This window comes from Lichenostomus cassidix, chromosome 1Ab, assembly GCF_008360975.1.
Source record: "Lichenostomus cassidix isolate B80296 chromosome 1Ab, HeHo_3.0, whole genome shotgun sequence".
NCBI classification, from domain to species: Eukaryota; Metazoa; Chordata; class Aves; order Passeriformes; family Meliphagidae; genus Lichenostomus; species Lichenostomus cassidix.
This window is the reverse complement of record NC_139481.1, coordinates 6282324-6306187: the sequence shown is the minus strand read 5'-3', so window position 1 is coordinate 6306187 and position 23864 is coordinate 6282324. Positions and strand designations below refer to the sequence as shown.

Genomic DNA, 23864 nt, shown 5'->3' with positions numbered 1-23864 from the left:
CTGTTCTTTGATCTGAGTACCAGTCCCCAGTTCCTGCAGGTAAACTTCTGTCCACACCAATGGTATCTAAAGCATTCCCCAAAATATGGCAGCAAAAAGAAAAGGTGTTATTTACCATGTAATAAGACATAAATCTAGACCAAGCCTTGCTTTGCATTGTCCATAATGGCAGATGGCTCTTGGCTAGAGCAAAGGTTTCATTCCATTTCATGACATCTTCACATTAAGCAAATTCATTACTTATAAGTACCACTAGCAACTAAATACCAAAGCATGAGGAATTCTAATAATTTGTTTCAGCCCAAATTATCCTCCTTAGGTCTCTAATATATTTTGCACAACTTTCTCAATAGATCTCGTTAAATACATCATTCCAAAATCCTGAAAGTCAACTAATTTGATATTGCCTAGGCAAAGAACTAGGAATGAATATTAAAGAACACTCACACATTAGCTCCAGAATACTTTTTTGCCTTCTAATTTGTGCATGGGTTATGATAGATCAGCACTATGAACTTAGGTTATTTCACGTATCACCAGAATATTAAAATGGAATATATGTTTTCTGAAAAGCACCTGATTTTCATTTCAGCCCCTCAAAAAATTAAACATATAATCATATTGTAATTCAATTTAAACATATCAAAGCAACAGTAGATGGGGAAAAAAAAGTTGTTTTCTCACTTTATTTTGAATCAAAATCCTTTAGGAGTACAAAGTTAAAGTACAACTTCATAAGGTATCTAATAAATCAAAACCTTTCCTCACCAGATCAAGGGCCTGCAGAGATTAGCAAAGTTTATATTAGTGCTGCAAAAATATTTTAAATCCAAATAATATTGCATTCCAAGTATTAACCTTTGCAATCAGGCATTCACTGTGATGGCATATTCCATTACTTACACAGTCAATTTGTCAAGTCTCTGGTTTTAAAATTAATTTTAAAAATAATGTGTTTTTTTGCAGTAAGCATTTGTCAACTAGCTAATAGCTTAAGGAAGTTCAAAAAGCCCCATGCTTTCCTTGTACCAAAGGCAGAGCAAGTATTTCATTTCATATGAATAGAACCAATAAGGTATTATAAAGCATCTTTACTTCCTGGTAGTGCAGTATATTAAGTTTCCTTGGGACTCTCATTTTAGAATGCCTGAAATCCAATATCAACATTTCATGCCCAAAGACACCATTTTTTAGTATTTTGTAGGTATTGCAAGTTTTCTAGTGCTAACTAGATAGCAAATCAGTTTTTATTTTGACAGAAAATTGTTTTAAAACCCAGAAATTTGCACATTTCAGCATCAACATGTTGGCTTCCACCTCCCCCAGACAAATGCTCACCAACCATTTCTGCAATATGTGTGTAAATATGTGTGGAATATGCTGTGCTTAACCACCATCCCTGTGTTGGGTCTAGTTCCATTCTTTTCAGGCACGGAATAGATAGGTTACTCCTATCAATACCCCAGGCTTAGAGAAATGACAATATTACTTGGCATAGGCACTGAACACCTTTCTTTTTGGGTGAGTGAGGAGTGGTGTTGAGAGGAAATATATATTGTATATAATGTATATAATATAATGTCTATTGCAACTATTTGTGGTATGTTTCAGACACCCTCCAGCTCTGACAAGCTTTTTTTCAGAGACACTTTAGGGTTATAACTCCTCTTCACCATTTAACACTTCTTGTACACACACAAAGAAAGCCATATAATTCCCACTGGCACTGGGTACACACTCACAACTTGTATATTCACATAAGAGGAGTGTCAGGAAAAGCAGCAGCCAAGAATGGACTTAGGAAAGAAAGCACAACTCATGCAGACTGCACCAGACCAGTTTTACAGTCGTGCTCTTCTCATGTCATTGCAAAACAGTTTGGGAGCACTCAGAAAAAAAGGGTGCACCCCAAATACCATTGTTCTCCCACTCTGATCTACAGCACAAAAGAAACATTGAATGGAAATAAACAAAGTTACAAGATCAGCAGAAATACAGTAGTGTTTCAAGTCTGGAGCCCAAATATATATGTAAAGCACTTCCATCTTCCCATCTGTCTTGCAGTTCCTTTTTCTAAGCCCTGATTCTATAGTGCACCAAATCCTACTAATTTCAGTCACACCTTGTTTTAACAAGCAGCCAAAACAGCATTTCAAACTGGTGGCTAAGCACTAAGTGCAGCAAGGAAACCAAGTCTGAGGTGTACCAAGAACATGCTGAAAAGAATGCTAACCTGTTTATTGACTTCAGCCATGGACAGTTGTAACGCCATCAACATGCAGTCTGCTCCACATACAGTAGTCCTTTCAGAGTTGGTAAATAAAGGCCATTGTCTTCTGAAACACTTGACCAAGTGTAAAATTTTTTGCTGCAAAGTAACCATTGTCCAGAGTAGAAGACAGAGATAATCAAGAGAAAAAGCAATAGAACTATGCCAGAGGCATATGCAGGTCTTCACCTCCCAACAAGCTGTGCAAACCCTGTTGTATCTTCTTAAAGATCAAGTTCCTAGAATGAACTCTTCCAACTAAACCAGACTTGCCTCACTGTGACAGAGGAGCTGTGAAGATAAGGGGTTAAAAATGCTTATGTATGTCACACCTTCATGAAGCCCTTACTTTCCTTGTACATTATGCCAACATAAAGAAATGTTATCACAAACATGACAGTCTTTGTGTCTCCAAAAGCAGCCTCAGAGAGCCTTCAGCACTTTCTGCATTTGCTGTACATTCAGATGAGTGTCTATGAGGATGTTCTAAACCTGGAAAAAAGAGATTAATTATTTCTAAGACTTAATAGCACAGACAACTCTAAACACTTTTGTTACCTATATATCTTCTTCCTTGTTTTAATTTTAATTCTATAAGCCATCTTCCCTGACAATAATTGGACTACTTCATACTTTGGCCTTTCTCATCACCTTGCATTTGTCAAGACAAGGTAAATCACAATTTAGTAAAAATTTGCCTTTAAACTTGTTCTTTTCTAAACAAAGCTCCCTAACACTGCAGCGACAGTAGAGGACCACACTCATTGCGTTCACTTCCAGAACACAAATCCACCCCTTGACCTTATTTCACGCAGCTCAGGCAGAGCCCACAGCGCGTTTGTTTTCTGGTGAATTGCACGGCTCTGAAAGGTGATGGAGTGCGGGCAGGGAGAACAGGAGACATCGGGAAACACGCACAACAGCACCTTGTCACTTTCCAAACCGTTTCACGGGGACAACCCGCTTTATAAGCGAACGTCCCTCGGGGGTCACACAGGATAAACCAGCTGGGCTGTAAGCCAGCGTGAAGCAGAGTAAAACCTCTCCGGAGGCTTTTCTCCCCACTGACAGCTTTCCAAGGGACACACCTGTCGCTCCCAGAAAAACAACCCGAACGAGCCTAAAGCCCTGCGAAGCCCCCAGCTCTCAGACGCGGAAATTGGCATTACCATTGCTGCTGTCCCCTCATCACGGCCCGGAGCTCTGCTGTCCCCTCAGCGCCGCTGTCCCCTGAGCACGGCCCAGGAGCGCTGCCGCTGCGGCGTGTCCAGGCTGGGGTGGCCGAGGCACGGGGCACCGCTCAAACCTGCCCCGCTGCCGCCCCTCAGCGCAGTGCCGGAGCTCCGCCGCTATGGCGAAGCCGGAGCAACACGGCCTCGTTCAAATCCGCCGCGCTGCCCAATGGGCGCGGCGCCGCTGCCCCGGAAGCACAGGCCGTGCTGCCGGGCCTCGGGGCGGGTGCTGCTGGGAGAGCGGGAGCCGGGACCGCGATCGGGATCGGGTACTGGGACCGGGATCTTGCCCGCGGAGGTGCGTGTGAGGCGGGCAGGGCAGCCCCGGCCCGGCCTGGCTGGGGAGCAGCAGCAGCCGGGCCCTGGAGGGGAAAGGAGGGAGTGGAGGGCATGGATGGGGGGAGGTAAAGCACCCACGCGGCTCGGTTTCCTAAAGAAATGAAGGTAATAATGCTCTCGGTTATTATTATTCAGGTAGGTCTGGTGACTGATAATTCAGGCTGTTCAGCCTGGGGAAGAGAAGTTTGCCTCAACAGCTTCTCTGGAGAACCTTTTCCCGTTCATCACCACCCTCACAGGAAAGAATTTCTTCCTAATACCTAATCTAAATCGTCCCTCTTCCAGTTTAAAGTGGTTGCTTCACACAGCACCTTCTAGTATCTCAAGTGGAAAGCCGGCCAGGGACTCTTTGTCTGGAGCTGTAGTGATGGGACAAGGAGTAATGGGTACAAACTGAAAGAGGGAAAACTTCAGCTAGATGTAAGGAAGAAATTCTTTACGGTGGGGATGGTTAGCCGCTGGAAAAGGTTGCCCAGGGAGATTGTGGATGCCCCAGCCCTGGCAGTGCTCAAGGCCAGGTTGGATGAGGCATTGACAGCCTGGTGTAGTGGAGGTGTCGCTGCCATGGCAGGTTTTGGGACTAGATCATCTTTGAGGTCCGTTCCAACCCCTTGACATTCTGTGATTCTGCAGTGGCTTGTGCTCCTGGGAAACCTAATTGTAAAAATTACAGAAAGAGTTAAAATTTGGATTTGGCCGTAGGAGCAAAGCTATGCATACTACATGGCTAAAGTATTTATGGTAATATGGTGGTTTGTTGTATGAGTTAATAAATAAATACACAAGTATGGAGAGCCTCTCTGTGTCTGGATGATGCCTGTGTCAAACCTGGATGGCTCCCAAGCAAAACATTCAGCCTTGGATGTCGAGACCTTCAGATCTTTACACACCAAAACCTGTCTAAGGTCTGAGATTTCAACCTGATCTTCACATGGTGTGTGGTTAAAGACTGATTTCCCAAGAAGACATAAACTAGTGTCAAATCTGTACTGGGACTAAAAGGAGTGAGTCTGAAATCCATTGTGTATCTTGACCTCTTGTGTTCTAGCACAGGAATCTGACTTTCGTGAGTACTGGTTGAATGCCTGACAGTATTTTCATTTAGTTTCATTTCATTCAATCGTGCAACGTTGGTTAACTCTGGTTTTAGTTAGACGAACAGTCTGTAAAGAGGTAGATGAGTAAAGGGGATTTGAAGTTATTGATGTATAGTTTCTTGTCATTTGGTTGAAAATGCTAAAATGCTGTTGTGTGACTTTTCTGTTGTGTTACCTTTTTTTGTATTGGTGTTGGGTTGCCAAGAGTAGCACAAAATCTGCAGTTATTGATGCAGTCTGTAGAGACAGTTTTGAATTTATCTTAGGTTAGTAAATACTTTAATTGCTGAAATGAGCATGCTACATCTAAAAATAATAAGCTTAAGTGCAACTTTTGTGGTCTTAAATATGTTGCAGGGAATTTTGATTTGCTCTGCCACAAACACATTTTACATTTTTTCTTTATGCAAATGAGTAATCCATGCTTTTTAAAACTTTTTATGTAGGAATGTAGATTTTCATCCTTGAGAAGACATCTCTTCCGTGATACCTTGACTTAGTTCACTGAAAATGAAGCAAGATTCTACTAGAAACACTTCTTACACTGTGGATTGTGAGGATTATGTGCACGTGGTAAAATTCAATCCATTTGACAGTGGAGATGCATGTTCCCTCATTGCTTATGGTGGCAACAACTATGTGGTTGTTGGGACTTGCAGATTTCAGGTCAGTCTGTGTTATTGTTGATTTGATGAATTGTTTCCTGAAACTGACTTTGCCAGCACCACTCCTGATGGAAGACTGGTCACTTTCCTGCTTCCTCCCTTGCCTGTTATAAACAGCATGATTTTACTTGTCTATTACATTAACAAGTCTGGGATATTTGTTCTTCAGGGAAATATAAATATATATATATACATAAAATACATATTAATATAAATGAGCATCCTTCTCGTATAAACAGGGTGGTATAAAGTTCCTTTTGGCTGGAATCATAGAGTCACAGAATCTAGCTTTCAGCTAGCCTGGGAAACAGCAGAGATTACAACTACTTTCAATCTTACAACTAAAGTGTCTGTGCTAATTCTATAGGTATTTCTTTTTAGGGATGGACTGTAGAAATACTTACCTATTTTTTTTTCCTCTCCCAGTTCTTTTTACTGGATCTCCCTCACAGATTATTGGAAACAGTAAAATTTCGTAGCTTGAAATTATTTAGAATTACCATATTGTAAAAAAATTTAAAATGTAAAATATTGAGTATTATATCTTTCTACACCATATAACATGTTTTTCATTAGTTGGGCTTTTTTTTTTGGATAGATGCTTGACAATTAATTGGAGACAATTGCTTGGAATTTTCAAGCTTTTTTCCTTCATCTTTCTTCCCTGTTATACAGTAATGTTCTTGTACTTTGTCTACTATGAATGATAGCATTGCTGATATTATTATTATTATTATTGTTATTCCCCATGGTCTGAATGCTGGAAATTTTCTGAAAAGCACCAAGTGCTAACCACAAAAACATACTGGCATTTGCATTGCTCTCTACCTTGTTTCTGGTGTATGCCTTGAAAGGGAAGTAATTAAAATTTTGACATCCACTGATACAAGGTATTTTTTCTATAATTTTCATATCCTCCCTTCTCTTCCACATATGGAGTCAATGAATATTTCAAAGTAGGAGAGGAAAATGTTATTCTTTCTTCCTGTTGAGAAGCATTGAAAAACTGTGAGTAATTTCATGCATCCTCAGCTGGGTTCTGCTTGGCTTCTACATTATGCAGAGAGTGCACACAGAGGTTCTTTACCTTACAGCAGCATTAGAATAGAATAGAGAAAATTCTGTAGAAATATCCTTTGAGGTGCTCCATTGGATGTTTTGAAAACTTTCAGAAGTTCTCTAGAGGTCAACTTATTGATGGAGTCTACAATCTTGTTTCATTTCTCCTATCGTGTGGTGTTCTCACCAGTGGGGAAAATAAGCAAGCCTGTAATTAGGGTGAGATGACAGAGGGCACTTGTCTATCTCCTGCTGTTTGAAGAGCAATGCTCTGAAAGTGGCAGCATTTTTCCATGGTGTAAAAGCAACTCAGAGAGAAGAAAGTTTAAATTACAGGCTTGCTTTTGTTCCCATTGTTTCTTCTCATTGCAGTGTGTGCTAACTTACCATGCTGCTATAAGTGAATTTATTTGTGAAGATACTACTTGCACAGAGAATGAGCTCAGCATCTTTGTAGCTCAGTTCTGATGTTTGTGCTCTGCACTGGCCTCTGGCTTGAAACTGAAATAATTTAATGTATTTTTAAGTACTTAAATATTTCAATTTAATACTTCCTTCATGTTCCAGGTTTTCACTTTGAAGGTATTATGATCTGAAAAGATCCCATTATGTGTAATTTTGAAAGCCTTTTCATTTCATGTCAGTTTGATTTGTTAGAAGTCATCAAGATGTTGTTCTGAATCAGCTAACTGCAGTATTTCTCTAGGAGGAGGATGCAGAAGTGGAAGGCATGCAGTATAAAACACTAAGAACATTTCACCATGGAATCAGAGTTGATGCCATAGCGTGGAGTCCTGAAACTAGACTTGATGCTATCCCTCCCCAGATAAGGTACTTAACAATAAACAGCTGCAATGAATCCTTGTCTCTTATCTGCTTTTCCTGATTCCTTAATATTGGAATGCTCAAAGCTTTTGAGTGAAATCTGACTCTTCAGAAATCACTGAGGAAGTCTCAGAACACTTCACTAGGACATTTTTATTCTTATAGTCATTTTTTTTTTTTGTTCATTTGTTTGTTTTTTGTCCTACTTCTTGTGCCCCTTGACCCTCTCACCAGTGAACAAACAGTCAATAATTTTCGTTTATTATTTTTATGGACCTCAGACATAGTTCATTCTTTGTACATCTGTGAGGAAGCATTTCTTTTAAGGGCTTTAATAGATGTGAGATCATTTGAATGGTCTCCTTTATAAAGCAATTTGTACTGGTTTGCATAATATGTGCTGTGTTTTAGAATAGGTCAGATACTATTTGTGAGAGCCATTGAGGTGTCAATCTAGAAAATCTAGAAAGATAGTTAGCTATTAAATATGAACTTAAGAATTAAAATGTATTCAGTAGTTTGTGTGATTCTTCAAAATTACCATAGTTGCTTACTGCTGCACAGTCTTTTGGGATAAAATGTGTTAGAAATTAATTTATGAATTTTATGTTATGGTATTTTAAACCACTGATAATGCGGGTTCTTTTTGGTGCTCTACCACTTCTTCCAAGGAAAGTTTCAGTGGCATTTATGAGAGCTATTTCAGGTAATTGGTAATTGATCCAGATTTAGCTTTGTAAAATGTCTTACATTTCTTTCTGTGAATAAGTATTCCTGGCTCCTGATGCACACTATTTTACAGATAAACTCCTGTTATAACTCTGCTTGTTGCCAAAGCAAAAAAGTCAAGATGGATGCTTTCGTTTTTTTCAAAGTTGATTTTTTCTTTGCATCTCACTTTGCATTTTTAAAATGAAGGAAAACTGATCAAAAGTGAACTATTGCAATGCTGATTGACTGAAGGGCCTTTTTTTTGTCTGAGTGTAGGTTTTGTACTGCGGCTTCTGACAGGAAGTTAAGGCTGTTTACTTCAGACCTGCAGGACAAGAATGAATTCAAGGTAAGGGCAGCTAATGTGACTTTTAGAAGATTATTTAGTCTTTGTTGAAGTCTAATCTTTAACTGTCCTTCTCCATTTGTGACAGACTCTATATCATCTCTAGGGATAATTGTTGTATTGTAAATACCTTTCTGTCTTTCCAGTGGGAATTACTGTAATTATCACCTACATGGTCTGATTTCTTTCAAAAGTCTTCCTTTGAAACAATGTTCCAGTCCAAGTTCTGCTATTAATTAGATGGTTGTGCTATCCAGTTTGAAGTTTTTTTGGTGAGGTGTTAGCTAACAACAAGCAAATCTAATTAATAAAAAAAGCCTTGGGGAGAGTCCTCCTTAGTTTTTACTGCTTTAGAATATGATAATGCCTCTTTCAATGAGAGTGGCTTATTTGGTATAAAGGAGAAAAAACCAGACTTTTATTTTTGGTGTGTTAATTTGTATTAGTAAAACAATGAGATTTGTCAAACAGGAATTAAGTGAATTGTGGATGTCACTTATGTTGTCATACTGATAATAGAATGAATAAAGGCAGGCATAAGAAGTAAAGATGGATGTCACTAAGTGTCTTTAAAGAAAATGCTCTTTATGTTGCTTCATACATGCACATATTTTAATTTCCTTCTTTCAGTGGTGATCACCTTACATGATTTTGCCACTGAGCAGTGGGATAACTGACATAGTTACAGTCAGCTTGGTTGCATTTCTGACAAAATAGTCCTGAAAGTTCTTTATATTCTTTACTTGCAAGTTGGTATCTGTCATTCCATATTAAAGCTATCTATTTATGTCATATCTGCCAGTTTTATCATATTTCGGACGACGGGCTTTAATGAAAGTTCAGATGTGAATTAGATCTTTTAACTTCTTAGCAAAATGTAAAGTTACATTTTCTACCGTTGTAGCTGGTGGATGAATAATAATTTAAAATACTGAGACTATGGGATGAATTTGGTACTACAGAGTCTGTGGAGCTAAACTCAACATCTAGGTTCTAATTTTTGAATTTATTTTGGGTTAATAAGGCCACAAGAAACAGTGTGGCCAGCCGGAGTAGGGAAGTGGTTGTCCCTCTGTCGTTGGCACCTTGAATCCTCTCTTCAGTTTTGTGCCACTCATGACAAGGGAGACACTTGTCCAAAGAAAGGCAATGGAGCTGAGGAAAGGCCTGGAGCAAAAGTCCTATGAGAGCAGCTGAGGGAGCTGGTTCAGCCTGGAGACAAGGAGGCTCTGGAGGGACTTTATCACTCTCTACAACCACCTGAAAGGAGGCTGTAGCCAGGTGGGGATCAGTCTCACAGCCAACAAGTGATAGGAAAAGAGGAAACAGCCTCAGATTGTGCCAGACTGAGTATTAGGAAAAAATTCTTCTGTGAAAGGGTGGTCTAGCATTGGAACAGGCTGCCCAGGGAAGCAGTGCAATCACTGTCTCCAAAAACCTTACAGATGGGGTGCTTAGGGACAAACCTGGCAGTGTTAGGTTAATGTTTGGGCTCAGTGATCTCAGAGGTCTTTTCCAGCCTTAATGATTCTATGATTGTTTGGTGCATATATAATACAAATGAGAAATGTTGGCTTGAACTTAGCAGTAAAGCCATTAACTTTGTTTATGCCAGCTCCACCACTGAAATTAGCTGTCCAAGAACTTCATTAAGGATGTACTCTGGCTGAGGAAAAAGTGAAAATACATATTGTTACTGGGTCAGGCTTGGTTAATGTTAAAAATAATCAGAAAATAGCTAAAAATACTTGTGTTTACCTATTTGTGAGGAACTCATTAATGAAGAGAAAAAATGTGGATTAGTGTGTTTATGTCAGTAAAAGTTGGCTTTGAGAATGTCTTCTGGGGTTTTTTGATAGTGTGGAAAATCCTTTCTTTGGGCAATCATCTTCATTTCTTATACCTGGATGATCATTCTACTCTAGACTTCTTGTCAAGAAAAGTAACACCTAACTCTGATTTAAAGCCCATGCAAAATCTCAGATGTTCACAAATTCTGGGTGAGCTCTGCTGACTTTAGCTTTCAATAAAATTTGATGCAGTGGCTTCTTAGTAACAGTTAACTGCCACCTCAGAAAACCTATTTCATAAACCTGAGGCTGAACCCAGGATGAACACGTGGAAAATTCTGAATCCATTCTCCAGTGCACACTTGACACATGGGATCTTCAGGAGAGCTACAGAACATGGAAACAGAGCTGAAGGAAGTATGTGACTGTTCAGAATGTAAACTCTGAACATTTTGTCTCTTGTAGTAAACAATTAGTACGTGTTGTTTCGGAGGGATTGACGGAGTAATCTTACTCTGTTTTCCCGGTGGAAAAACTGTCTTGAGGTAATTATCAGCAAGGAACTTGAAGCACATTTGGGTTTTCCATTACTTTGTCGACACGGCTAATCCAAAATTTATGGGTTGGATCCAGCCCAGAACAAAAAAACAAAAGGTAAAAATATGACTGATGGATCTTTGTGAAACCTTTTTCTCCTTTTGAGGTTTTCATTTGGAAATGAATTATGGCTTCCTTGTCCTGCTTCAAATTTTCTTTAATAAAAAGCATATTTCATCAGAACTGTAGAAGTAAAATGAGGCAGGACACTTGAATTCAGAATGCTGAAAATTGTCAAAAGACTTGGCATTCTGTCTAAATAGTTTAATATCAACTTAGAATCTATTAGTTCTAGTATAATCCATTAGGTTTTAATAAAACAATTACTTATTGCGAAAAAAAAAGTTGGCTGCTGAAAATGTTTCTGTATTGAATTGATGAGGCATTCATAAAACTTTCAGAGAGGGGGATTTAGCTCGTGTGCGTGCTTGAGATATTTTTTTTATCAGTTCTGCATTTGTTCCTCAGAATAGCTACACTTAAAGGTAATATGTTTTTCTTTCAGAAAACTGTGGAACTTGTTTTCATTCGACCTTGTTTTCCTCTGCAATCTCTCAGCCTCATGCTGTTAACCAGAGGATATTTTTGTCTCATTTTTATGATACCTTGCTGGGCAAAACAAGAGCAGCTATGCCTTGAGACTTAATCAGTGAGACTGAATAGAAGAGGGTGGAACAGTAACAGACACATCTGCACATGGACATTTGTCTGACTTAAAATTTTGGGAGATTCCATCAAAAAGACCATAGATGTATTTAATGAGAGATTCAGAGATCAGAGTTACTTGCCAGTAATCAGAGTTCTTTAATGTAGGTAGATCATGCATACATTCATGTATTCCTGGTCATTCTCTTCTTCCTTTTTGAGATCTATTATCTTCTACCTTGAAAATTCAGTGGCTGAAAAAAGGATAAGCTCTGATGTGATTCACTGATTTCTGTCAAGCAAGAGCATCAAACTGACCTCTGTAGCAGCTACAAGGAATAGTGGGGAGGTCTTTTCACTTACAGTATGAATCTACACATGAATTAGATATTTTTAAGAAACCCAGTTACTGGTAAAAACTGTTTTTACCTTCTATGTAAAATGATACTTTTATCTCACACTTAGACATCTTTCCATTAGCAGGTCTGTTAAATACATTGGTGGAATATTCAGCTCTAAGGTAAAAGTATTTCTCTTTTCTGGTTGGCAGACATTTGATGGCCACTCAGATTACATTAATGATCTGGTCTTTGCTCCCAATGAAGGTCAAGAAATTGCAAGTGTAAGTGATGATCACACCTGCAGGTATGCATTTTGTTCCAAACACTATTGAAAAACTGGTATTTGTCTTTTTCAATGTGGGAATGCTTTATATGTCCACTTAAATATGCATTTTTTTTCTTTATTTGTAGTGTGCCTTCATGGCCGCATGTGTTCAGGTATTTGTAACTGGAAGTAGAACAGAAACATGATTTAATGCTTTGAAGCATGCTGGGTACAGGTTTTTGATGCTGGAGTTTCTCCTTGTCCAAAGGCCACCCATCTTCCACTTCTAGGAGTGTGTTTGTACCTGAATCTGTGAAGCTGCTCCTCTTATCCCTCCAGGGCAGTTGGAAGGAGCAGGAGGGCTGTGCAGACTTTGCAGGTCATTGCAGCAGAGCAGCAAGAGGGTTGAGAAAGCATCATCTTTGACTTTCTTTACTCTGATGAGCAGGCAGTTCTTCAATAGATGTTTAGTCCATATTTGCAACAAAATCATTAGGAATGAAAGTAGACATGGATGACTTACCTGTATCTTGCTCTGATTTATTTCCTATCCTTGATTTCTTCATTAAATCTAAACTCATATTTGGCTTATTCACCAAAAAACTGTTAGACCATGTGGCCTTTTTGTGTGTATTTTATGAAATGCTCGGCTTTTCTAGGATGAAAGAAAACTTATTTAATATCAGAAATCTAACTGATACTAATTTAAATGAAATAATTTATGTAATTAATGTATACTAACAAGATTTCAGCTCCGTAAATATGACATTTTGTGCCATAAACCATAAAGTCTTTGGTTAAAAGCCATGGGAAATAAGTAGGATTTTTTTTGGCTACTTGAGTTCTTATTTTTTCCATTCGTGCATGTGGGGTATGAAGACACTTTCTATTGAATCTAAAGGTTACACTTTCAAAACTAATGGAAAATACATTCCTTGGGACTTACCAAAATCATTCTTTACTTACTCTGTAATTTGCTTCAGTAGTAATGTAAGAAGAGGAATAATTCTGTCTGTACTGAATGTCTATCCTGAAATTGTTCTTAGGATACAAAATCTGCTAATGCCTGTGGAATAAAGTTCTAGAACAATTAGTACAAGTCTTGAGTTCCACTTTTAAGTCTTAATAAAGTTTTAAAACAATGTTTCAGATTTACTGACTATATGCAAACATGTTTAGGTCTTCTCTGGTTTTCACTCACTAGAAAGTTTAGGTTTAAGTTTATCAGAGACCTGAGTTTATCGGAAGTGAGATTTTCAGTTTTGCCACAAGCTGCTGCAACAGTGACATCTCAGAGTGGGGGTCAGTCATTTTGGTTGGAGGACAGACAGTGTAAGTGGGATTCTGGTTTTATCCACTGTTCTTACCTTTAAACTGCTGCTGTGTCACTCAGGAATTACTGTTTCCTACATTTAATTTCAAAATTCTATATAATGTTTATGTGTAATTAAAGTCATTTCCTTGTATCCCTTCATATAAGAAATGTCCTACCAAAATATTTGTTCTTTCTGAGGTATGCTGGTTACATTTTATCAAGCTAGTTGTGCATTATAATTTATGAGAATAAAGCAGTCTTGAATTTTTTAGAGTCCAGTCTTTCAATTTGCACAATCTGTGTATAAATCCCTGTATTTTCCCCAAATACAGTCTTACACAATTGTGTTACATTGTACAGCCACAATGCAAATATCAACTAGCTGGTGTTGGACTAGCAAATATCAACTAGCTCTCATATATATGAGAGAATTCACTGGTCGCCTGTCAGCTTAAAAAAAAAAAAAAGTTTTCTGGATCAAATGTTTGGAACATTTTTTTCAGTCTGGTCTTAATAAACTTCTAGTCAGGAAGTCTTCAAAATACGAGGATGATGTAGTAATTTCCTTTGTGACACATTATGGCTTATGTTAAGGGTCACACAGTCCTAAAATGTAGTCTAGCCTATAAATTACTTTTAAATATAAATCATTGCATTAAATTTGTTTAGAAGTTACTTTATGTTTTAGAAAGCCATTGGCAGAATTGGTAGTTGAGTTTCTCAGTAACAGTCATACCACAGATATTTAGTTTTTACATCTACGTTGGGAACAATAAGCTGATAGCTCTTATTTTTTGCGTTGGTTGAAAGGACAGAACCGAAGCTTCACATTTTTTCAAAAATGCTGCATGGTCTCTGGTTTTGCATTAGATAATTTTAAAGGTATTTCAGTAGTAATAAGTAGTAGAACTGTGTATTTCTCGGACTTGGTTCTGAATCTGCATGGCCTGCAATGTGTATTAGAGAAGAACAGTCAGTGGAGATACTGCACTGCCTCTCCTCCTACCAACACTGCAGGGTATAATTGCACCCCGCTGTTAGAAGTGAGAAATAATCAATGCTTGAATATCCAAGTAGATAGTACAAGAATCTAGAGATAACATGGTTTTTAATGCCAAGATCTGAAATATTCTGATTGCTAATTCTTTAGTAACCATGACATTTCCTTAGATCACTGAAAGATAATGGTGAACACGGGTCAGCTCTCTGAAGGAATATTTGTACATTCCTCTATGAAAAGACTTAATTTCTTTGTCACTAAAATAAAATAATTTACTAAAAGTTTTCTTGAATATTATACTTTTCTCCTGACCAGATAAGAGAAATTTCAGCAGTTCCACTTCAGTCTTTCATGTCCTGCCTAGTAGCCTCCAAATCTTCGATAGCCACATCCATATGGAGTTGGCAGAAGACCTTAGAGGAAGCCAGTGCTGGTTGTATTCTCTGCAGTATTTACTAATCTCTGCACTTTCATGTTCCTTTCCTGAGATCTTCTCCTCACTCCTTGTTTTCAATGAGGAACAACTTCACTCTACCTGTGTGATCTCAGTACCAGGAATCTTTCCCTTCCCCACAATCCTCTAGGCTTTTCAGGAGTGATAGGATTTTCCTTGCACGCGGAATACGTCTGATGGAGATATAAAGAAATGCATTAAAGTTAGATATTAAAAACCCCAATAAAACCATGTTGGACATGAGCAATCTTTGAGTTATGGATCAAGTCTAGTTGATCTGGCTTTGTGGTTGGGAATCAGATGTCAAGGTTTGTTCTAGCCCCCACCCACTCACTAAAATTGTTTGAAATATTTTGTTGGAAGAATTCCCATTTTTACTTTCATCTTCTGGGGATTTGAGAAATGCCTGAAGATTGCAATCTGGTTTAGTTTGAATGATGATTTTTATCCAGTTAGCATTTGGTTCTGTTAGTTAGAATTACTCAGAATTCAGAAAGTTAGAAGATACAATAAGGATCATCTTCATTGCCACAAGACAAGTTTTCAGAGTTCTAATGACTACTTTGCCAGCTGTAGTAAAAGTCCACTGTATGATGAAATTCCTGCACATGTGCATCCATAGTCGTGCATACAAGATACAGTGTAGCTGATCCGATGGAATTTGAGTATCTTCAAGCTGTGAGATAACTGCAGTTTTCATTTGTTTGTTAGTTACAGGGTTTGAGTGACAAGAGAAATGTACTCATATCTCAAGAATTTTCTTTAATAGCATTTGAAACTATCTGTATTTGAGTTGAGGTTTTCTGAGAACAGCAGTATATATATTTCTCAGTCCTTAGTTACTTAAAAAATAATTACTTTACTGAGCAGATTACATATAATTTTTAACACTTTCCATTAATCAAACTTTGGCCCTTAGTTCAACTGTGTTTATTTTTCTCCAATAAATTTTTGTGGAGTTTTTTTTAAATATCAGAAAAAAAATACCACAAGCTCAATAACAAGTCTATGCCACAATGGTTGGTGGGAAAAGGAGAAGTAAGAGAGTCACACATTGCAAGAATACAAAAGATAAGGATGTTTGGAGAAAAGTAGACAGGATTGTACTTTAGTGTAAAATCGTGGTAATATTAGTAAAGTTTGAAGAGCTTTGAATGGGAGACAAAATCCTTAGTCTTTTTGGATTGATTTACACGATTGGAATGTGGACAAAATAGGGGGATAGCATCTGTAGCTGATTTGGTTATGATTATTGAGTAATTTTGTAATTAAAAATCAGTTTGGCTAAGTTTTTGGAGTTAACACGTTTTTTACTTGAGTTAGTCACAAAGAAATACTGAAAAGAGTTAAATGAACACATGTAATTGTATAGATGATGCATTCAGACAGGGATCTATTGATATGTTGTGTTGCCTGGTTTGGGGGTTTTTTTCCCCAAAACTACATTACACCATCTTTGGTATTAATAAAGAAAACAAAGGAGAGGCTTTTATCCCTTTCCCCTCCCCATACTGTTTGTTACTAACAGTCCTGCCATTCTTACAAAGTAAAAAATACAAATTTGGTAACTTTATAAATAACAAAGTTAGGGAGGTAAGAAACATAAATTTCTGTCTCAACACCTAATAACATCACTCACTTCAGGGAAGGAAACATAATGGCATATTCCTTTTGCCAATATGATTCACCATCTTCTGTTCTATCATAATTTTCTCCCTGCACAGTAAATACACATGGGAAGTGTTGATTTGACTTGGACAAATCTACAAGGCAAAATTTTTGGCAGTAGAAGAAAGTGTTGTATGTTTCTAAATTACCTAATCAAGTAAATATTTCATTTTTTAAACACTTGTCAGGTTTTTGTTTTGACTTTTTTTCGTAAGGACACTGATTCTTCAAGATTAGAGACCCTGTGTTTTCTACAGGGAGAACAAATATTTGATCTGTTGTGGTTTGGCATAAGAAAACAACATTGTTCATTAAATATATTTACTTTATTCCCATATATTTTGTCTAGACTTATGATGTATTAGTTAAGAGGTTTTTTTTAATCTCTTAAATATAAGGCTCTAAGCACCCTGGTGAGATATAAACTGAAAAAGTCTGGAGGAAGTCAGCAAAAATCCTCTAGAATAAACAATAATAGTATGTAGCCACTCATCTAGCTCAAAAGACTGGCAGAACACTACATTAAAAACTGTCTGTTGCTAAGGTTTTGTATGTCAGAGAGGAAGGATATATGTGTATGTTTGAGTGTCCAAATGCATATAAATAGTATGTAGCCTTGTGGTTGAGACTGGTGTTCACAGCTGTGATGTCTTTGTCCTACAACTGAGCTGTTGATTTTGTAGGAAAAGAGGGAGCTGAGCAGTGGCTGTGAGGTGAAATAGGCTGAGTTTTGGTTTTGTTGCATTTTATAATCAAAGTGGCTCCATGGCTCATTAACACATTGACCACATCCTAAGAAAACTCACTCATCACCTAACCTAGTTTTGGTGTTTCAGAATACACTTCCTTGTCAATTCATATTGACCAAACACTGTGGATTTTAATTTTTTTTTTTTAATAGCTGCCAGATATGTACTAATGTAGGTGTTACTACAGATATGGAGGTGTTTCTAAGGGAAAAGGTTAAACTGGCACATGTGATTTATCTGCTGAAAGCTCTCCAAGACCCTTTGTTGCCTAGTGTTACCTCTGCCGTGGATCCTTCTGTTTGCCTTAGCTTCATTTCTGCTTTCTGATATTTCCATTACTCAATCTTGTCCTACCAGGAAAAACTCATGTATTAGGTAGCCAAAATATTTTAATGCATGGTCTTACCCTTTACATGGCAACATGGATGATTTAAGTTCTTTGGTACCTCACTTTGGGTTGCTTGTAGCAGCTGGACCAACACTGACCTTCCTGCATTGTTATTTATTTGTTATTTGTTTATTTCCTCACTATTAATTATGGTATAAATAATATATAAAATATATAATATATAAAACATTTATATAATATTATTACATCAATAAAGATAATATAAAGTACAAAGGCTGTAGTGTTGACTTATGAAGAAAGTGGGAGAATCTCATTGAGATTTCTTGTCTAGATAACTGAAATGTCAAATTATTTGAATACTTAAAGGCTATGCCTAGCTCCTCAGTGTTAAAATACATTATCTGTAGCACAGGCCATTTTTATTAACTTTTATTGACTTTTATTTTTCAAATGATGCAACATGAACACTATTTCATTTGGTCACTTCCTTTGTGAATGCATTGTGGCACTGAGAGTTAATGTATTTGCAGTCAAATGGCAATAGTTTAGTACTTTACTTTTTTTTTTTCTTTCTTTTCTCTCCAGGGTCTGGGATTTGGAAGGAAATGAGAAGGCCCATTTTGTTTTACGTTCTCCTGGAATGAGCGTTTGCTGGCATCCTGAGGAGGCTTTTAAGGTTGTGGTTTTCAGCTTTTCACCACCTTTAAAATAACAGGAGGGAGGACACACCTAAAGTATGAATCTTTGATGCTGTAGTAACACTGAAGTTTGAGGAGCTAGTTTACACTGTAACTGGATATTGGTTGGATCTGTTAATGTGAAGTGACTGTAAATGAATTCTCATAATCATTCTTGTCATTTTACCCTCAGTCCCTTACTCCTCCCATCAGAAATATTCCTTCTTGATTATGTACATCAGTTGTTGATAACTATTCTGATTTCATATTAACTTCCCAGAGAAGAGCTCAAGCTTTTCTCAGTCATGGTAACACGGTTCACCAATAACAGACTCTTTATAGAACTTGCCAAGCTTTGAAGAGTATCTGTTTGAAGTTAACAAGGGATTTTTTGTTGTTGTGCTTGCTTGAAGTATATGAAATACGTTCTGAAAAATCAAATCATTAGACTGTGATTTTATCTCTTTATTGTACTGGGGAGGATTAATCAGCTGGTATGTACCCAAATATCCAGCTTCATTAAAGGTCTAGTCCCTGCAGTCTTGGATTTATTATTCCTGTTGTGCCTATCAGTAACTGCCTTAAGCAGCTACAGATAGTTTTTGGATTATCACAAAACACATACTTAAAACAAAGAAAAGCAGTCAAATAAGATATCAAAATACTTACATAGCAATAGGGAAGGAGGATCTCTACTCTGACCACACTTCCTACCAGTATCAATATCCATCCTTACTAAGAAAGCTAGGAAAACTGTTGATTCAGGTGGAATCAGAATTCAGTGGGTTAGCTGATGTTTGCTACTGGGCAACTTTGTTAGCATAACAAAATTAATAGATTTTCCCAAAAATACTGCAATAGTACACCAATCTTACATATTATTAGAATGTCTTTTCTTGGACTATTATCAAAGACAGGCACAGTTTGTTTCTTTTTTTTTAAAGTAAAGCCCATTCCCAAAGCTCATAAAACTTGACAGACTTAGTTCTTGCTGAAAAGCTTATTGCAGGTCAGAAGAATGATTACTGCACTATGACCTTTAGTTTGTAGAAAAGCATGTTTTGGTGACAGTTCTGTTTTTCCAAACAAATTTGGGTGTTATTGGAGTATGGTTTTTTATGCTTCTTTGCCTTTCTTAATTATTGCTCATGAATATCTGAGAACCATTTCTTCTCATGGAGAAAAAAATCTTATTTTATTATCTGAGCATTGGAAGGGGTTGCCCAGAGAGTTTGTGAGTGCTCACTCCTTGAAGTGTTCAAGACCAGTGAAGTGAAAAATTTTAGTGTCACTAGTATTTGTTTGAATGTATTCTAGGTCTTCTGTAGAGTATAAAATATTTAAATTCCATTACATGCTAAGTTTACCACATTCTATGAATTTCTTTTAACAGCTGATGGTGGCAGAGAAGAATGGAACAATACGATTCTATGATCTGATTACACAGCAGGCCATTCTCTCGCTGGAGTGTGAACAAACACCACTGATGTCAGCAGACTGGTGTTTAAAAAACACTCTTAAAATCGGAGCAGTTGCTGGAAATGATTGGCTGATCTGGGATATCACTCGCTCCAGGTATTTCTGTACCCATGGGAAAGGTTTCTTTACTGTCCTAGTGAGTTCATGAGGAGATGCAGGTACTTGGCTAATACAGCATGTCAGTCACAGAATGGGGCAGGTTGGGAAGGACCACAGTCTGCTCCAAGCTCCCTGCTCCAGCAGGGTCATCCGAGAGCACATGGCACAGGATTGTGTCCAGATGGCTCTTGAATATCTCCAGTGAGGCACCCCACACCCTCTCTGTGCAGTCTGTTCACTTGCACAGTAAGGAAGTTCTTCCTCATGTTCAGGTGGAACTTCCTGGGCATCACTTTGTGCCCATTGCCTCTCATGCTATTGCTTGGCAGCGCAGAGCAGAGCCTGGATCCATGCCCTTGGCACCCTCCCTTCAGACACTGACAGACATTGATGAGGTTCCCTCTCAGTCATCCCTTACTGAGGCTGAACAGACCCAGCTCTCTCAGCCTTCCTTTGTAAGAGGTGCTCCAGTCCCATCCTCATCTTTGTAGGCCCAATGCACTGTATATTGTATAAAGTAGTCAGTAAATAAATGAACAATTATCAGAATTACAATAGTGATACAGACCATTCCCTGATATTCTTTATTTCATCTTTATCAGTATTTCCTGTTAGTAATAGCATTGTCTGTCTTTTTGTCCATTTGACATAGCATCTCACTACTGTTTACCTCTCACTCTATGTGTTTGTTAAAATTTCATTCCAAGTCATAAACAGGTAACTATTGATCCATAATAAACTGGATAACTACTTTAGTTTTCCTACTTCATATTGAGATTAAAACTGCAGGAATGTTGTGGTTTTCCCTCTGCTGCTTCACAGAGAGTAGACAATGTGTCCCCTTCACTGTACTTTTGGTTCTTACAGTGTGAGTTGTAGTTGTTTGCAGAACAGTTTTTTACCCTGAATGTCTCTTTTAGTTATCCACAGGATAAGAGACCTGTCCATGTTGATCGAGCAAGATTATTCAGGTATAAGTGTTGTATCTGTTCTGTGGGTTTTATCTGTGTAAATCTATGTCTTTGCAAGCAGTTGTGGGTTTAGTAACATGGTTGTGTCTCAAGTCATTTTAAGGGGACTTGACTGATAAACTTTGTAAAATTTGTGAATGACCCACATTTAGTTTATATGTGTAACGTTCTTGTGTTTTGTTTTGTTTTGTTTTTTTGTTTTACCACAATGTGCATATGGGGCTATGGGTGGGGAATCATTTACAAGCTAATTCACTAAACGTATCTCTCTGCTGTTAGTAGAATATGTGACATCTTCACACAGTCCCAAGGGAGAGAACTCCACTTTGTGTGCACTTCTGATGGTGTGATAGGGTTATTTGAAAAATACATTAATTTTATTCATAGGTCAATTCATTTTATTCATAGGTGGTCCCGAGTGAATGAAAATTTGTTTGCAACCACTGGATATCCAGGAAAGACAACGACTCAATTGCTGGTTCATCATTTAGGACATCCCCAGGTAAATTTTTGGCTGGAGTTGCATCTCAGATGCATCTCAGATGCCTCCTCAGATCAGGCTCATGTATACTTAAAAACTGCAATTAAAAACTAGCCCACACCATCCGGAACTGCTGCTTGGTGTTCTTATTTTATTTTATTTTATTTTATTTTATGGTATTCATGCTAAGGAAAAAAAAATGCAGCACACTTAACCTGCTATTTTAAAAGCTGCTTGATCTATATGTTTTAGTTTGCTTTGCCATATTGGTGCTTGGGGGAAGAAAAACACCTTTAATCTGATATTTAATAAATCTGTCTCTAGTTCTAAGGAGGCCAAAACAGCTAGTTGTGTGTTTTTCTGGTTTTAACTAATATTTTAAATCATGAATGAAAATGTGAAGCATAAGAAATATTTTGGTTTTGCTGGAGTCATTATATATTTGTAATGCTTACAGTGAAAATATTATTTCCAAACATACTACTTGTGAGTACACTGAAATAGCAGAAGTAATTTCATTTTAAAAGGTTTCTAAGTTTGACATCATGTCTTTAAAATAATAATGTCTATAATAATGTAAATAGTTCCAGCAATTTTGTATTGTGAAATATTTTGTTGTATGTTACTTAGATGTAGTAAGTAGCTACTAGAACTATGTAGCAGAGAATCAGATGTTTCAGTTGACTTTCTGTTGTATTTTAACTGTATTTCTTAAGGAGTATTTCATCTGTGGTGTTTATTTGTCTATGCAACATGGTGTGCATGGTGTAGAAATCATTTATAAGGGAAGTTGTATTGATATTTCTCTCCCTCTTGTTTATTTATTTTTTTTTTAAGCCCATTCTGACTGGAACTGCAGCTGTAGGATCTGGTTTGACATGGCACAGAACTCTTCCTTTATGTGCAGTCGGAGGAGATCATAAAATTTTCTTTTGGGTTACTGAAATGTAAAATAAGCATTTGGCTTCAGTGTGAAACTTGACAGCATAATGCCTTTTTTCTAGTCAAATGAAGACATTTACTTGTATTTATTCACTTGGACAACAGAAGAAAGAAGCAAGCAAGATATGAATCATTTGTGTTTTACAAGTACAAGAGCTTTTGTAAAATTGTTTATGATATATCTGATACTTGGGTTATTTTATTAAAATAAAAAGTACTTTTTAAACATGGTATTTGGTGTGAAATTAATTTTAAGTGGTTTTTAAAGAGATTTTGTGTCCCAGCATCTGAGTCTGACAATCTCACTCACTTAAAACAGCTCAAATATCTGAAACTGTGCAGAGTACCTTCAGAAAGAACATCTGTATATTAACTTTCCCAACCATCACTATCTGATAAGAAAAAAAAATGCAGTAATGTACTGTCATAAAATGTCCTTGAAGATTTTTGAATAAACTAATTACCACTAACAGTGAAGAAGCTTTCTTGAGTGAGACTTTTTTGATTTAGAATTGCTCAAGACCCAAGAAGGCAAATGGCAGAAATTCTTTTGTTCTGTAGTTAATTCAGAAACCAGGATGTTTGCTTTTTATATTCTGTTTTTAAGGACTACTTAAAACTGTTTACCCAGGAATGATCTTGCCAAGTTCAAGGCTCTTCATTTTATACTGGAAAGAGGTAATATGGATATTTAAATAAATAAATAAATAAGAAAGAGCAGCTAATGCTTTTAGCATGTTCCCTATGCTCTTTTGTACAGAACAAAATAATTAGTTAATCCTCTGATGTTGCCTTAGCACAGTACTTGGAAAACTGAAACTTGATGAACCATTTTCAGAGAACTCCAAACCATTTATCATTTGGTTTCCATTTCCTTTTTTCCTAAAGAAACCTACATAATACCTAACATTTGTATTTCTCAGTCTATTTAACTGTCAAGGGTTGATAATTCACTGAACTGCTTGCAAGATTTGTACAATTTCTGGCACACCTAGATTACTGAGATAGGGAAGTGCTTTCGCTTTAGTTCAGTTGAGAGAAAAATCATTGAGGCAATATCAGTTTCATAGAGAAAACTTAACTAGAATACCCTTTGCAAGCACGGATTTAGAAGACTCCATGGGAAATCAAGCAAATGTTAATCCACACTGATCTTTTCAGCTGTTCATTGGACCACCTTATTAAAAACAACTATTGCCCCTTGCGGAGGATCAGGTGACACCATGTCTGGAAATTTGTTTGGATCAGCTTTTTGTTTCTCTTTAGCTTGTCTCTCAGTTGTATAGCTGTTCGAGTTCTGGGCTGATTCTAACCTGAATGTGCTGTCCTGGGACCTGTAACAATATATAAGCAAACGAGATGCATATGAACACTGTAAGCTACAGTAGCACTTGCCAGTTTTTCTCAGCTCGTACAGTTTTGTTTTGCAGTTGACCCGAGGCTCTGATTTTGTGCAGCTCAGTTTCAATGCCTTGAAAATCATGTTCTTGCCTTTATTT

General features: G+C 37.3%; 2 protein-coding genes across 4 annotated transcripts in view; one reads left to right on the top strand and one right to left on the bottom strand.

Moving 5' to 3' along the window:
- PARPBP (PARP1 binding protein) overlaps positions 1 to 3565 on the bottom strand; it is a 28619-nt gene extending 25054 nt beyond the window's left edge. Inside the window, exons 1-3 of one of the 3 annotated variants that reach the window (XM_085049620.1) lie at positions 3439 to 3565; positions 2663 to 2761; positions 2234 to 2560 (exon numbers count right to left, since the gene is read on the bottom strand). In XM_085049620.1, coding sequence (XP_084905746.1) covers positions 2234 to 2383 — 150 coding nt within the window. In that variant the 5' untranslated portion in view covers positions 2384 to 2560; positions 2663 to 2761; positions 3439 to 3565. Of the gene's footprint in view, positions 1 to 684; positions 781 to 2233; positions 2561 to 2662; positions 2762 to 3438 lie in introns of those variants that run through there. The other 2 variants (XM_085049621.1, XM_085049622.1) reach the window with 2 other exon arrangements.
- A 1818-nt stretch (positions 3566 to 5383) lies between these two features.
- NUP37 (nucleoporin 37) lies at positions 5384 to 22596 on the top strand. Its single transcript, XM_085049619.1, has 9 exons — positions 5384 to 5603; positions 7368 to 7492; positions 8474 to 8546; positions 12126 to 12220; positions 18302 to 18392; positions 19787 to 19968; positions 20892 to 20942; positions 21351 to 21444; positions 22261 to 22596. The coding sequence occupies exons 1-9, from the start codon at positions 5448 to 5450 to the stop codon at positions 22372 to 22374; spliced, it is 981 nt and encodes a 326-aa protein (XP_084905745.1). The 5' UTR covers positions 5384 to 5447; the 3' UTR covers positions 22375 to 22596.
- The last annotated feature ends 1268 nt before the right edge of the window (positions 22597 to 23864 follow it).

What these genes read in the sequence shown, in the direction of transcription:
- NUP37 (XM_085049619.1), top strand. Translation starts at nt 5,448, where the DNA reads ATGAAGCAAGATTCTACTAGAAACACTTCTTACACTGTGGATTGTGAG. An exon ending in TTGGGACTTGCAGATTTCAG is followed by an intron (nt 5,604 to 7,367) that starts GTCAGTCTGTGT and finishes GTATTTCTCTAG; the next exon opens with GAGGAGGATGCAGAAGTGGA. An exon ending in TGGGATATCACTCGCTCCAG is followed by an intron (nt 19,969 to 20,891) that starts GTATTTCTGTAC and finishes TGTCTCTTTTAG; the next exon opens with TTATCCACAGGATAAGAGAC.